This window comes from Balaenoptera musculus, chromosome 10 (assembly GCF_009873245.2).
Source record: "Balaenoptera musculus isolate JJ_BM4_2016_0621 chromosome 10, mBalMus1.pri.v3, whole genome shotgun sequence".
In the NCBI taxonomy this organism is placed as follows: Eukaryota; Metazoa; Chordata; class Mammalia; order Artiodactyla; family Balaenopteridae; genus Balaenoptera; species Balaenoptera musculus.
The window spans coordinates 61940370-61957463 of NC_045794.1; the positions used below are offsets into that span (position 1 = coordinate 61940370).

At 40.4% G+C, this 17094-nt stretch overlaps 1 protein-coding gene across 1 annotated transcript in view; it reads right to left on the minus strand.

Annotated features, from left to right (window-relative positions):
* Positions 1-2432: 2432 nt before the first annotated feature.
* Positions 2433-17094, minus strand: part of BBS10 (Bardet-Biedl syndrome 10) — a 64904-nt gene continuing 50242 nt past the window's right edge. The window contains exon 3 of the mRNA XM_036864780.1: positions 2433-2473. Coding sequence (XP_036720675.1) covers positions 2455-2473 — 19 coding nt within the window. The 3' untranslated portion in view covers positions 2433-2454. The remainder of the gene's footprint in view (positions 2474-17094) is intronic.

Consider the following 17094-nt stretch of genomic DNA (forward strand, 5'->3'; position numbering starts at 1 on the left):
TTAGAGTCTGTCATACAGAGTGAAGTAAGTCAGAAAGAGAAAAACAAATACAGTATGCTAACACATATATATGGAATCTAAGGGAAAAAAAAAGGTCATGAAGAACCTAGTGGCAAGATGGGATGTCTGTATGTCGTACTTCTTTGCTCTCCTCTCCGTTTCAGAAACAAAATTGGCCTGAGTATCTATTGAGTTTATGACACCAAATTGAATTAGAATAAAATCTTTGGCAAACATTAGATATATATGGGAATATAAACTAGATGTTTCTGAATCGGAATAAAAACAATTCATTTTGGTCTTATTGCAGCGCTGGACTAAACAAGGTAGAACAATGTCAAAACTGCTTGATTAAAGGGTATGTTTTGTCTCTTGACGTAGTAATCTGTGGGCCACCTGAACTAGAATCATCTAGAGCCCTTATTAAAAACGCTGTTTCCTGTGCCCCCTCTTGTCTGCTAGCCAGAATCTCTGAGGATTATGTCCCTGCCTTCACCCCTGTCCTCCCCCACCACACAGCAACGAGCAAACAGCTATGTAGCTCTCAGAACACTGACATCCAATGCGTGTGAATGATTGATATTATTTGTCATGATCATTTGGGGGTATAATAAATCAGGTCTTTATCCCTGATTCCTGGCACAGAGCTCCTAAAACTCTTGGAATTTGCTGTCTTTTATATGTTAATGAGATGTCTCATGGAGGGACCCTAGGTAGCTTCAGGATGGGGGCTGGTTGCCGCAAAGAAAACATCTGTGTGATTAGAGGGTTAGAATATTTAGCCCCACCTCCACCCCTACCTCCGGGAGGGGAAAGGAGATGGAAATTGAGGTTAATCACGATTGACTATTGATTTAATCAATTATGGCTCCATAATGAAACTTCCATAAAACCCTTAAATGATGAGGTTTGGAGAGCTTCCTGGTTGGTGAACACATCAAGGTGTTGGGAGGGTGGTATGCCAGGAGAGGGCATGGAACCACCGTACATCCCCTCCCCATATCTTGCCCTATGCATCTCTTCCACTTCGCTGTTCCTGAGTTATATCTTTTATTATAAACCAGTAATACTAAGCAAAGCACTTTCCTGAGTTCTGTAAGTCACACTAGTGAATTATTGAATCTGAGGGCAGACTTCATGGGAACTTCTAAATTGGTACCCTGCCAGGCAGAAGTGTGGCTGGCCTGGGGACCCCATTTGCAGCTGTGTCTGAAGCTGGGGCAGTCTATGGGACTGAGCCCTTAACTTGTAGGGTTTGTGCCAACTCTGGGTAGTGTCAGAATTGAACTGAATTGTTGGACAACCAGTTGGTGTCAGAGAATTGGAGAATTGGTTGGTGTTGGAATGATGTATTTGGTGTCAGAAAACCCCCCGCAATTTTCTTACCCTGAAGTAATAGAAACCACAGAAAGAGAGAGTAAATCGTATGCCAAGAAAATAATATAGTCTTAAAGTCTTAATACGATAACTTTTCAATAATCTGTGAAGTTAAAACATTCCAGAAATTTTCTCTTGATTTCTGATTCCACATTTATATCGTGCTTAGATTAATCAATTGTAAAGTACAGAATCTACACTCAAAGCAAGATATTTAAAAACTTTCCACCACCCCCAAAATGTTCCAAGATATTATATAAGATGTTTATTAACTCAGAATCTATAGTTTAACTAGGAAGAATTCTTAATACAAACAGTTAGTAATAATAACTCTCAAGAGATGTTACTGGTACAATACTAAGAATATTGCTCCTGCAGAAATGAATGAGTGACACATTCTTAGATGTTGCTATCTGCATATTATCTGTGGGAGGACAAGGAGAGTCTCTGTACTCTCTACTTTGCATATCATTTTTTTTTCAACATCTTTATTGGAATATAATTGCTTTACATTGTTGTGTTAGTTGCTGCTGTATAACACAGTGAATCAGCTATGCATATACATTTATCCCCATATCCCCTACCTCTTGCGTCTCCCTCCCACCCTCCCTATCTCACCCCTCTAGGTGGTCACAAAGTACCGAGCTTATCTCCCTGTACTTTGCACATCATTTACTTCTTAATGGCAAAATGACAACACGTGAACAGCAAGAGAGAAAACTGAAGACTCACTGCTTCAAGGAAAATGACTTTGGTACAGTAACTTTGCCACCGGGGACAAGTCTTAGTGGATAGCCTATACGTCATCCATCAGAAAACTGTTGTGGTCATCTGTGTGCTTTTAATCTCTATATATGGAGGTTCCTTGTCGCTACCTTGACATTCTCTGGATCTTACTGACTCAGGCTAAGATCACTGGCTCCTACTACGGCAGGCCACCGAATATAAGCAAACGCTTACTCTCCATCTACCTGTTTTTATCTTTACCTGTTTATTCTGAGGAGTCAGCTTCCTCAGGCCCCATCGCAGTTCCTCCTGAAGGCCACTTAACTTCCCTGCCCAAAGTCACCTGCTCTTCTAGAAGCTGGAGAGAGATCTGAAGAGAAATATTAGAACTTTAGAGTTGAGAAGTGGCTTCTTTTCTTCCCTTTCACATGTCAAACTGTAAGTACCACTTGGCCAACTCACTTCCCAGAATATGACAAGGACACTGCCAGCAGGGACCATCTCCCTTTCTCTGGCCCTCTTTTCTTCTCTTTAATCCTCAAAACATTTGAGTTTTGGTCTTCAGTAAATGAAGAGGTGATTTAAGCTGCTTGCAAAGAGAACTTGATGCTTAGGGGAAAGCAAGTAGGTTGTTAGTAACCTCCCCACACCGTGTCCCAAATTTAAGTATTTTTTAATTGTGCATGTAAGTTTCATTGGAAAAAACAAAACAAAACAAAACTAGAATTCTCTAAGGCAGCTCTGTCCAATAGAAATATAATACGAACCACATGTATAATTTTAAAGTTCTAGTAATCACTCAGATATATATATATATATATATATATTTGTTTTTCAGATTCTTTTCCATTATAGGCTATTACAAGATATTGAATATTGTTCCCTGTGCTATACAGTAAATCCTTGTTGCTTACCTAAAAAAAAACCAAAAACCAAAAAACAAAACAAAACAAAACAAAAAAAAACCAACAAAAACAGTTCTAGTAATCACATTAAAACAAGTAAAAAGAAACCAGTGAAATTAATTTTAATATTGTATTTCCATAGTACAGTTCCTTCTATTTAATCCAGCTTAAAATCCCATTAGGCAAACACTAACTTCAGGGGCCCACATGATTTGTTTAGCTTTAGGAAAACAATGAAGAGGCACAGGGAAGCAGTGTGGTGCTGGGCAAAGTGATGGGGTAGGTGGTGAATATTCTGGAGGTTCTCTAGGCATCATCTCTGGGAAAAAGAGAGAAGGATCGTCATCATCAGAAGAGCAATGTTTTAAAAAGTTGTCTCTGAAAAGCATTGCTCTTTATTCCCCGGCTTTCCTTCCTGGAGCTGGTGAATGTGAAGTCCCTTAAGCTCTACAGATGCAGCAGAAGCTGGAAGGAGAAAGGGCCCATTCCCCTCTGAGAGCCACAAGCGGAGGTCCATAGACCAAGCGAAGTAGCTGTGAAGGGGGGGCAGGAAGGGGGACTTTTGTTGAGAGAGTTTCCTTCTTCTCAGAGCCACCTACACCTTAATGGAAACCGCCAAAGTAATTTCTCCTCTTCTCCACCTTTAATAGGAATAAAAAAAGCAGTGGTAGCAAAAGCTAGACATCCACTGAGAGCCCACTCCACGGCAGGCGCTAAGCTAAGCGCTTTCTGAGGATCATTACATCAAATCCGCACAACAGCCTGTGAGGTAAGCACAGTTATCACTGTCATTTTGGAGATGAGGCTCACCCAAGGACACTCGCCAGGAAGTGGCAGAGCTAGAGTAGAGGAGTGCTGTACCCGGGAGAGTGCGTGCTCGTGATAGGAGCCCATGATCCTGCCTTGTTCCTGACTAGTAAGCAGAGACTCTGAGGACCTGCATCGCTTTACACGAAAGTCAGAGTAGACTGAGGCTGAAATGTAAAACATAGCTGAGATTTCTAGACCCTGTTCATCGGGTTCCTAATAGCCCCAATCCTCTTTAGAAAGAAGGAAGCTCAGAGGGAGAAACAAACCCTGTAATATCCTTTTATTTCTGTAATATTATTTTCTGGATTAATAGTTCTATAATCCCAACTCTTTTAAGGAAAGAAGTTATAGGATAGGCCTTCCCTGGTGGCGCAGTGGTTAAGAATCCGCCTGCCCATATACCCTGAGAAAACCATAATTCAAAAAGATACACGTACCACAATGTTCATTGCAGCACTATTTACAATAGCCAGGACATTGGAAGCAACCTAAATGTCCATCAACAGATGAATGGATAAAGAAGATGTGGCACATATATACAATGGAATATTACTCAGCCATAAAGCGGAACGAAATTGAGTTATTTGTAGTGAGGTGGATGGACCTAGAATCTGTCATACAAAGTGAAGTAAGTCAGAAAGAGAAAAACAAATACCGTATGCTAACGCATATATATGTAATTTTAAAAAGCGGTACTGATGAACCTAGTGGCAGGGCAGAAATAAAGATGCAGACGTACAGAAAGGACTTGAAGGCACAGGGTGGGAAGGGGAAGCTGGGATGAAGTGATAGAGTAGGATTGACGTATATACACTACCAAATGTAAAATGGGTGGCTAGTCAGAAGCTGCTGCATAGCACAGGGAGATCAGCTCGGTGCTTTGTGACAATTTAGAGGGATGGGATAGGGAGGGTGGGAGGGAGGCTCAAGAGGGAGGAGATATGGGGATATATGTATACATACAGCTGATTCACTTTGTTGTACAGCAGAAACTAACACAACATTGTAAAGCATTTATACTCCAATAAAGATGTAAAAAAAAAAAAAAAGAATCCACCTGCCAATGCAGGGGACATGGGTTCGAGCCCTGGTCTGGGAAGATCCCACATGCTGTGGAGCAACTAAGCCCGTGCGCCACAGCTACTGAGCCTGAGCTCTAGAGCCCGCGAGCCACAACTACTGAGCCCTCGCACCACAACTACTGAAGCCCACACGCCCTAGAGCCCGTGCTCTGCAACAAGAGAAGCCACTGCAATGAGAAGCCCATGCACCACAATGAAGAGTAGCCCCTGCTTGCTGCAACTAGAGAAAGCCCATGTGCAGCAACGAAGACCCAGTGCAGCCAAAAATTAATTAATTAATTAATTAATTTAAAGAAAAAGGAAGTTATAGGATATTTTCGTATAGGTCAACAATCTCTTGTCAGAAACCTTTGTGGCTGGGTATTTCATAATTTAGGATTTTAAAGATTTTTAGAAAGGTTATGCATTCATATACTATATTTTACATAATATCCCAGAGTTGTCTGCAGATACTATGGACCAAATGTGTCCCCCTAAAACTCATATGTTGAATGACCAGCAAGCTGTAAGCTAAACAATTCCCAGAGCGCACACAGAACTGGGAGACTTTCAAGTTCTGATCATTCAGAGTGAAGAGTCCTTGCTGAACATCTAGGGCATTCAGTAGATACCCTAAAAGGACTACACATTAGCAGAAACACTAAAGTAGCCCTGAAGTAAAGGTTACTCTTAAACCCACACTAACAAGGCTTAACAAAAGAGGCCTTGAAACATTCAAGCCTTGAAATGATCAAGCCTACAGCAACGACATCCAACACTCTTTTACGAAAAAGTCCAACAGGGGACACACAGTTTTGAGGGCATTAGCTCACTGTGGCCCCCTTTCCCTGGCAAAGCAATAAAGCTATTCTTTTCTACTTCACCCCCCTCTCCAAAGAATAAGTCCAACAAAATAAAATATGCAATTTTACATTCCAAGAGCCACTAAAAGTTACTAGACATTTGAAGAAGCAGGGAAATGTGAGTCACACCTAAAAAAAAAATTAATCAATAGAAATAGATCTAGAAATGACAGAGATGAGGGAATTGGCATACGGCATTTTAAAGCAGCTATTTTCAATATGTTCAAGAATTTAAAAGAAATCATCAGCATAATGAGGAGAGCAATGAAAGATATGAAAAATTCACTGGATGGGTTTGATAGAAGATCAGACACTACAGAAGAGAAAATCATTGAGCTTAAAGACATAGTAATAAAAACCATCCAAAGTGAAGCAGAGAGAAAAAAGACTGAAAAAAGAAATGAACAGAGTCTCAGTGCCTGTGGGACAAAATCAAGCCATTATACGTGTAGCTGATTTCCAGAAGGAAGAGGGGAAGAAAAGAAAAATATTTGAGAAATTAATACTTGAAAAATTTCCAAACTAAAAAAAACCTGTCTTTGTTATACAGCAGCAACTAACACAACATTGTAAAGCAATTATACTCCAATAAAGATGTTTAAAAAAAAAAAAAAAAGAACAAACCAAAAAACCCTGTAAATCTATGTGTATTAATTTTCTATCACAATGTTATAATTTTCCACAAACTTAGAAGCTTAAAACAGTACCCATTTATTATCTCACAACTTCTGTAGGCCAGAAATCCAGGCATGGATTAGCATCTCTCATTCAAGATGCTGACTGGGGTATATTCTTAGCTGGGGGCTCTTGGGGAATGATCTTCTAAGCTCAGTTAGGTTGGAAGGATTCAGTTCATTGAGATTATAGGACTGAAGTCACCATTTTCTTTCTGTTGGCTAGGGACTGCTTTCAGCTTCTAGAGACTGCTCAAAGGTCCTCGCCATGTAGCCCCCTCCATCTTCAAAGCCAGGAACAGAAAATCTCCCTTGCATTAAATCCCTCTCAAGCTTCAAATCTCTCTCATCAGAAAGAGCCTCTCCCTTTAAGGGCTTATCTGATTAGGTCAGGCCCACTAAGGATGATCTTTGCTTCTTAAATACAACTGTGCCACTGAACATAATCTAATCATGGGAGTGACTATCCCATCATATTCACAATTCATACCTCAAGAGGAGGAGATTATACAGGATGTCTACACCAGGGGGTAGGAATCATGGGAGCCATCTGAGAATTCTTTCTACTATACTATGAGAATCCAAGAAGCTCAATGAATCCATGGCAGAATACATACACACGCCTCACCAAAACATATCATAATCAAATTGCTGAAAATGAGTAATAAAGAGAAAATCTTAAAGTGAGTCAAAAAAAAAAAAGTACACATCAAAAACAGAGGAACAAGATAAGAATTACTATAGCCTTCCTGTCAGAAACTGTGCTAGGCAAAAGATAATGAAATGATATTTTTAAAGAAAAAAAATGTCATCCTAGAATTTCATATGCAGTAAAAATATCCTTCAAATAAAGAAGGCAAGGGGACTTCCCTGGTGGTCCAGTGGTTAAGAATCCACCTTCCAATGCAGGGGACACGGGTTTGATCCCTGGTTGGGGAACTAAGATCCCACATGCCACGACGAGGATCCCGTTGCCACGACGAAGATCCCGCATGCCGCAACAAAGACTCCATGAAGCCAAATAAATAAATAAATTAATTAATTAATTATTTTTAAAAAAGAAGGCAAAATAAAGACCCTTTTAAAGAAAGGCTGAGAGAACTTATCACCAGAGGAGCTGAACCACAAAAAATTTAAAGTTCTTCAGAGAGAAGAAAAATGGTACCAGAAATAAACTTGAATCTACATAAAGGAATGAAGAATCCTGGAAATAAGGACATTGTGGTAGATTGCCTGCAAATAAAGGCAATCCTCTCATAATTCCTCTCATGGCCCTTTACAATGTAACATTGCTTCTCCTCCTATCACATGGTAGAATCTCTTTCTCCACCCCCTTGAATTTTGGCTGGTCTTATGACTTGCTTTGACCAATAGAATGTGGTGGAATGGATGATGTATTCTGAGGCTATGTCTTAACAGGTCTTTCACCTTCAGCATCTTGGAATCCTGAGACCACCATCATGTGGGAAGCTCAACCTTGCTTACAAGAGAATGAGAGGCTACACGGTTGAAAACTGAGACACTCCAGCTTAGAGGCAGCGCAACTGCCCTGACATGTGAATGATACCATCTTGGACATTTCTGTCTCACTTAAGCTCTCATCTGACTGCAATGACATAAGTGAGCCCAAGTAAGATCATCAGAACTTCCCAGGCAACCACAGAATCATAAGAAATGATATAAATTTTTAAAAAATTTTAATAAAGTTAAACAAAGCTAAAAATTCCTCCAATTTGATTTATTTCGTTAATATGGACTTCTATCTAAGCAATTTCCCTTTAATTGAGTGAATGCCAAGGATCCCTTCATCATTGATGAAAGCATGATATTCAAGGCTAGCGATTAATTAACCTCACATTAACTAACGATCACCAGACCATTTATGTTTTTTCACCTATATTCATAATGTCATCATCATTATCATCCCTATTATCCTCATGTTTAGCCATATTTTGCAACATTTTAGCAATTTTCCCTTCACTTAAGAAACACAATTACATTGCAGTCAATGACCAATATTTGTTTGCTATCAGCTTCTTCTAACATATTCTGGCAATAGAGATTGATATCATTACTTTTTCATTTACGACCCCAAATTTTTCTAAGTCTTTGTTGGCAACTTTATTTTCCACTGTCAGAGTAGCCAAAATTCTGTGCTCATCTTTTGTCAATGTTGACTTAACTATATCATTCTGAGCATTGGCAGCACCATAAATGTTATCCTCAAGACTAAACTCTTTCAGGAAGTCTTATATTCCTGGGCTTCTGTTCACTGAAGTAAGCATACAGCTTGGAAACAGTGTTTATACTTGCTCTTCGTAGTGTACAAAATTCTTTGGTCCCAAGGTTGTAGTACTTATGTCATCTTCAGAGGAAAAGAAAAACTTTTTCATTAGGCAAAAAGTTTAGGAGGAAAGTGTGCAAAGCCATGGTCCAGGAGCAACACAATGTTATGGCTTTCTTCCAGTCCAGCTTGCCTGAAAGGAGCCTACGTTCACGGTACAAGGTAGTTATTAAATCATCATAAAATATTTCTCTTCTCTAGAAATATTTTTCTCCAGTAAAGTATTACACAGACTTTCTTGTTTGCATACTATTGTACAGATAAGTTGCATGCACCTTTCAAATTTCTTGGATGTAGGCTTTTTCCAGGCACTACCAAGTGTATCTCATGTGTTCCTGCAGTTCTGAACATGCAAGAACAGTCCACCTGTGTTTAGTGTTGTCAAAATCTATAGGTACTCTCTCCTCAGCCATTGTTAATGATTTTTCTTTTATAGGTGGTGTGAGGGGGGAACTTTAGTACTGGTAAAAAGCTTTATTATCAAAATTATAAATATTTTCAAGGCTAAAGTTTACATCAGACATTATTTTAACAAATTTATCAAGATTTCAGTTTCTTCAACATCAGTAGGAGTGCTTTCATTGCAGATGTTTTAGATATTTTACATTATGATGCTCTTAAATTCTCTAGGCAATTATGATGGTCAAATTTTATGTGTCAACTTGGCTTGACTATGGTGGCCAGTTATTTGGTCAAACACCAGTCTAGATGCTGTTGTGAAGGTATTATGTAGATGTGATTAACATCTACAACTAGTTGACTTTAAGAAGATTACCCTCAGCAATGTCAGTGGGCCTCATTCATGCAGTTGAAGGCCTCAGTGCAAAATCTGAGATTTTGGAATTGCCAGACCCCATAATCATGTGAGCCAATTCCTTAAAATAAATCTTTTTTACATATGTTTAAAAATATACAAAAAATCATACCCTATTGCTTCTGTTTCCCTGGAGAACCCTGACTAATACAGCAGCCTTCTGAATATTCACATTGATGTCATGCTCAATTTTTATAGTATATTAAAGTAGCTTGCTTCAGGACCAACAAACTAGAAGTATATGTTCACTTCTGCATTGTCAAATCCATCTGATAAACACACAGTCATGATCTACATTATTTGCCCTTTGCAATTAGTTCTTGATCATCACTGCATAGGAAATCTTCCACAACTTGACATTCAGTTTTCAGTCATACATTGTTTTGATTCCAATATTTTATTTTTCATTAAGACAGACACCACGTTTTCTTCTGTAATAACTTTTCTTACTACATTATTGATTACAACGGGTACTTCCTTTTCTTCTTTTCCCTGTTACTTACAGGGACAGCTTCTACTCTTTTCAAAGAGTGAAATTAAACCCAAATTTCAAAATAACAAAAATGCACACAGCAGATATGATAGTGATGAGCGGGAGCTCTGAGACACATATAATGATCAGAACTGTCTTTGCCACCAAATGAGTTTTGTCTCTGCCCTTATAAAAAAGTGTTCTGTTTTTCAGAGCTTTTTGGATTTTGTAATTGCAGAGGAAGGATGGTGGACCTGTACCTGCCTCCTGCTGAAATGTCACACATTTTGAAACGTTCTTGTCCTTGTTTGACTAAGCGACAAGACAGAGTATTCTCTGGAAAGAGAACTCTCCCTGCCACCCCATTTTGTTACATGTGGGACAGTAATAAGGCAACAGTGATCTCATCCTCCTGGCTTGACTTCCTCAGCTGAGCTTCCAGAGCAGTGGAAGTCAGAGCCTTCAGATCCATCGGGCAGAGCTGACTGACGACTTGGCCTTGGCTCTCACAGTTCTTTGCTGGCCCAGCGTTCTAAATCCTGGTCAAGCTGGCACCCCAAAGGAATCCCTTTTTCTGCTAATATCAAATCCTACAAAAGCTTCCCTCACTCTCTGCGGGCTTCTACTCCCCAACTGCTGGTCCCCAGGGAATATGCCTTCTTGGATCATCAAATCTATGCCACTTGTTGGGAACACAGGGAGATGGAGGAATTGATGGCCAAGGAAATCTGCATACCTGAATTCTGCTCTAGAGTGAAATATATGCACAGAAAATGATGCTGGTCAATGAAGCCCAAGCCCAAGTGCAGAGCCTTGTGACCTAGCATAGACCACATATAACTTGGTTGAATGTATTTTTGCCCAGACTAGTCTGAGTCCTTAGGCCTTTTGTCTTAGCCTCTGGCCCTATCAAGGAAAAGATATCCAGGGCCAACAGCATGGACAGACTCTTTACTGTTAGGGGTGAAATAAGGGGATGTGGGGGGAGTGAGAGGAGCTGTGAATATCTCCTGGTCAACAGCATCCCTGATTTTTATTCTTTGGCCTGTTATCCCATAGACATAACTTCTAGATCCATCTTATCCAGCCTTATGGGATGAAAAGTATCCAAAGAATCAGTGTCAGCAGAACATTTTCCCCAAAACAGGCCAATTTAAACCCTTTCAAAAAGACTATACTTTCTAGAAACCTGTCTCAGTCACTCTTCTTGCCCTTGATCCTGTTCTTGAGGGAAGAGCAAAGGTAGCAGTGATGGTGGAACTCTGAGATTCTCAGGGTCAGCATGGTGGATGTTTTACAAAGTGATGGTTGAATGAATGAAAATGGAACAAGATTTCTCATAATCATAGTCAGCCTCTACCTCAGAATTAGCATAGAGGTTGCTGCTCAAGCCATTTGCTTACTTACCACCCTGGAGGAAAAAAATAATCTTGGGCTAATGGCTAACTGAGGCAGTAAGAGATGTAAATGCAGTAGGTATTGCATTTGGAAGCAAGGAATCCAAATAAATCCCAACTTCCTCTCCACTTGTGTTTCTCTCTTCGCTTTGGGAAGTGAATCAAAGACGCTGATGACATCGGCACTGCCAAATATATATCAGATCTCAAAACATACTCTGTAATAGAGGTCACCCTTTAATAAGGAAGAACAACCCTACAAAATATTTATTCTCATCCCCCTTTCTGAATTAAAATCTTGACCTGATGTACTTGGCTGCTTGTGTTGTTTTCAGAAGAGTCTAGACTGGAAATCTAATTGTATATTAGAACACTAACAAAACCTATCTTCCTTTATAGGCTATATCCTCATGGCCTAGATTCATCTTCATATCCATTACTTGAGCCATCTTAATGAAAGGCTCTGATTAAGTCTGGGAGAAAGTTCATTCTGACATGTAGTCTCATAGGCGTTCAGACTCAGACCTATTCTCAAGTCTCATTGGAAACTCACTGGTAACATGCAAAGTCATTTGTTGATTGAAATACTATCACTGATTAGCCACTGTAATTAATGATTAGTACTATCACCAATTAGTGAAATACTACCACTGATACTCTTTTGTCGATTATCTCATGATAATAGTCTGAAACACCACCCTCTATGCAGTTAATACAAAATCCATTTTTGGTATTTATGCAAGTGAAGGCTTAACACCTTCCACAAATTACAAGTTCAAAAAAAGAAATGCTTTAATTTCAGCTCTTTACCTAGATGCAAAAAAAAATTGCCAGAATTTGCTTAAGCTTAATTCAATATTGTTAAACCCGTTTTACAGATGAGAAAACTGTACAGATGAGACACAAAGAGGTACCATAAAATGCTCAAGGTCACATAAACAGTAAAGCTAGCATTTGAACTTAGAGAATTTGCTGACAGAAACTATGTTCTCAACTATTATGTAAAACTACCTCTCACTAATACCCTCCCTTACCAAGGCCCTAAGGCCTTCCATGATCTGGCTTAATATACCTCTCTGGTCTCATTCACTCCCATGCTCACTCTACTCCAGTCACACTGGCCTCCTTGCTGTTCCTTGAATATTTCTAATACACTCCCACCTCAGGGCCTTTGAAACTACTGCTTTCCTCCACTTGCAATCCTCTGTCCCCCAGTAGCCTCGTGGTTCTCCTCCTCACTTCATTTGGTGTCTATTCAAACGTTACCTCAACAAAGCAGCCTTCCCTGGACTCCCTTTTCATAAATGAATCCCCTTTGCCCCCTGCCTCTTCACTCTCTATTATTTTAATCTGCATTATGTACCTTCAGAGCACTTACTAAATATTACATAGTTACCTGTTTATTTATTGTCTATCTTCCCCAGTCAGAATGTAAGCTCACAGGGCAGAGAATTTGATTGTTGTGTTCACTGCTGTGTTACTGGCTCCTAGAATGGGCCTGGCACATACTAAACACTCAGTAAATATTTGCTGAGTGAAAGAACAAAGGAAGGAAAGACAGAACAGAGGAAAACTAAGCAATTCATTAAGATTATGATGCTGGTTGTGTAATCAGTAAGTATTTCTAACCTCAATCATACCAACATATGATGTTCATGATATTCTCACCTGTAACTCAAAAGATTTCTTTGTGTCATTTCCCAAAGCAAATGAGGATTCTAGCTCTAACTTTCAAAGTGGCTGGGAATGGGGATAATACAAATTAGTTCCTTGATTATCATTGTATTCACAAACTCTAATATTTATTAAGCACTTAATAGGGTCCAGACACTGAATTAAGCACTCTACATGGCTTATTTCATTTTATTGTCACAACAGGGCTCTTGATTTTTAGTATCGAAGTATGCACAGTGTCTACAGATGTGAGCCCTGGGGTCAGCCTACCCAGATTTAAATCATGGATCCACCACTGACTTGCTGTTTGGCTTTTTTATCATCTGTAAGAGGACATAATACAATATTAACTGTACATAACTATTAGGGTTGCCTTGAGGCTTACATGAGATCACGCAGGTGAAGCACTTGGCATAGATTCTGGCACGTAGCAAACATTCCAACATCTTAGCTATTACTCTCCCCATCTTCCAGATCAGGAAACCAAGGCTGAAAGCAATTAAGTAATTTGCCCAAGGTCACAAACAGCTAAGAAGTTGCACTGGGATTTAAACCTGGCTCTGTTTAACACCAAAGATTTTTTTTTTGACAAACCATGTTTTCTGCCTCTCTTAGTCTAGCTCTGTGTTCGAAGGGCCCCAGTGAAGTAAGTGAAGTGTAGAAAACTTTATGAACTTGACTAACATTCTCTTTTAAGTTATTAGAGGTAAATGTTTGAGAACTTACACAGGGCATTATTATGCGTTTGTAAGTATTGATAGAACTAGGCTGAGTGATGGTGACCTTGAGAGCTGTAGATATTTACACACCTGTCTAGAAAGAGTTGATCATGATTGATTGACTAGTTAACATGAAAAGGAAAATAATGCTTCTAGAAGAAAATTTAGGAGACTACCCTTATGATTTGGGACTAGGCAAAGATTTCTTGAGACACACTAGCTGTAAATAAAATGATGAATTGGACTATGTAAAACTAGGAATTTCTTTTCACCAAAAGACACCATTGAGAGAATGAAAAGAGAAGCCACAGAGTGGGAGAAGATATTTGCAATACTCACAACTGACAAAGGATTGTTATCCAGAATATGTAACCCTACAAACCAATATGAAAAAGCCAGGTGACTGACTCAATAGAAAAGTGAGGAATAGACATAGAGAGGTACTCCACAAAAAGTGTCATCACAATGGCCAATAAACCGATGTTTATTTGTTTTTAAATCTACCAAGCATGTGGCATTCTCAACTAACATCCAAGGATCTGAAAATCCAGAAAAGACAAGTGTGGTGTGGATGCTGACAGAGAACAGAGTGTAAATAAGACAGGATTCGTGTCTACAGGGATTACCTCATTAAAATACACAACATAATAAAGTGCAAGGCATCCTGCATAAAGCTAAGATTTAAAGCTCATGGTGGTAGCATAGCTTAATTCTGAATAAAAGGAACAAGGAGGCTTCAGAGGAGGTGATGCTGAACTGTGCCCTGATGGATGCTCAAATGTGTGGGTTGATAAAGTGTCCTTCCCCACTTGAAGGCACCTTGCAGGTGGCACTGTTGACAGTAGAGGGAGAAGGAGGACAGTAGGAGCAAGTCTGAGCAATTCTCCCATAGCGGCACCATTTCAAGGATCGGTAAGACGTGGGGCTAAAACAACAGAGCTCACTCTGCAAGCACTCAAAGAGAAAAGTGTTCAAAAGGCAGTTCCTCTTTCATTAACTTACTCCATCCACCAGTGGAAGAGGCCCTGCCCCTGTTCTGGCTCCTACTCTCTGCAACCCTCTGCCCAATTTCTAGCCAGGCTTCGGCTTGCAGGCCACTGAAATAGAGATTCCTCTCGGTTGTTCCACATTTTCTTCAGTGGTCAGGTTTGATCTGATATCCCTACAACCCGTTTGGGTTTCATTTCTACATCTTTAGTGAAGTCACTTTTGTAGGTCATCAGCCTTTAGCCTCTGGAAGCTTCAGGAGAGGTAGAATGTGCACTATTTCAGCTAACTTATCCTGGGTGTGCGACACAAAGTCCTGCTCCTTTAAAAGGTTTCCACTGTTAGGCTTCCAGAAATAATGAAAATACTGTCAACTGGTTGGCAAGAATTTCAAAGCAGCCCTTTTATCTGTGGTGCAAAGGCACTAAGTTCGGCCTCCTTTGCTGTCAGTCATTCCAGTTTAAGGCACAATAGCTTTACTGTTCTTCTTCAGAAAACAGTGAAACCCTCCTGGAGCCATTTGATAAAGGGATTTTGGAAGAAAAAATTGGATGACTTTCCAGTGAAAATAAATCATTTCCAAGTGGGCCTGAAATGAAATTGCAGGGACACCGTCCTTCACACAGAACCAAGCACAAGTATGGATACTAACCGTCATGTTTCACTCCAATTCATTTGGTTGTAAGCATTTGGGTAGATTATTTTACTCTTTTGGTATTTCCTTTTGGGGGGAGTTATTATAAATTGTCTATAAATAACAACAACTCCCTTACCTAAAATTTCCTTATAGTCTTATGTAGGGCAGTTGGAAGCAGGGGAGAACTGTAAGACTTAACAAAGATTTGAACTGGATTCCTGAGGAAAAAGGAAAACTGAAAAAGTTAAAGTGGCTTTAAGTTCAACAAACTTCCAAAGCCAATCAGAAAACACCACGTGGGAAATCTTAGTGGATGGCTACAATACTAACAGCAGAGCGAGCAGCAATTCAGACTTAAACCACCAGGCTGTGTGCACAGTCTTTAGATGTGTGGTTTTCAAACTGTGTTCCATGGAGGCCCATCGTTTTCCTAGTGTTCCATAGAGACAGAGGTGTCTCAGGGGTAGGGGTACTGAACTCAGCCATCAGCCCTGAGTTCAGTACCCCTGATTCTGAGCCCTTATGACCCACTTCAACCACCATGATGTGGGCTTGTATCTGTTTACCTACTGGTGTTCCTTGTAAGAGCCGTTTGAAAAAATAAATAAATATATATATATATATATATATGTTCAAGAGAAGGGGAGGGGGGAGAAGAGTTTGGAAATCATTATTATGGATCATTTCCCTTAGCTTCTTCTAAGAGTCTCTCAAATGAATCCCTAGCAATTCAATCCAGTGCCCCTTAAACTGTGAGCACCACACTTAGACATGGGCAAGCAGGGCACCTTGCCACAAAGTGGGCTTCATGTTTTAGAGGGCTTTCCTCAAAAATTTCTAAGTCCCAGGGCATCCCTGGTGGTGCAGTGGTTGAGAGTCCGCCTGCCAATGCAGGGGACACGGGTTCGAGCCTTGGTCCGGGAGGATCCCACATGCCGTGGAGCAACTAAGCCCGTGCACCACAACTACTGAGCCTGTGCTCTAGAGCCCGCGTGCCACAACTACTGAAGCCCACGTGCCACAACTACTGAAGCCCGCACGCCTAGAACCCATGCTCCGCAACAAGAGAGGCCGCCGCAATCAGAGGCCTGCGCGCTGCAGCAAAGAGTGGCCCCTGCTCCCTGCAGCTGGAGAGAGCCCGCGCACAGCAATGAAGACCCAACACAGCAAAAAATAAATAAATAAAATAAATAAATTGTTAAAAAACATTTCTAAGTCCCCTTCAGTGCCTGGGACTGGCTGGGTACAGCAGTGCCATCCAGGCAAGTTATTTCCTAGCCCGCATGGTTCCTGGTCCCTGTTTCTCCTCTTCAGAGTGCTCTCTGAAACTCTACCTGGTATGGGTGGTCAACCAGTTGTCCCAAGGAACTCTGGAGCTTGCCCCTATAGGGTTTTTCTGGGATCACATGGCCAAGCCCCAGTTCCAGGAGTGCAGACTGACAAGCAGATTGTTCCTACTGGCCAATGCAGTATTTATTTCACAAGATAGTTTAAGATTGGGGTGCCAGAGTAGTGCTAACATTCTGATTTGGGGTTACTGACACTCACAAAAGACATAAGAAAAAATCAGGGCTTTGGACAACTGATAGTCCACTGCCCATCTTCGGACTTGAGCTGCATCTGTGGGCCTGTGC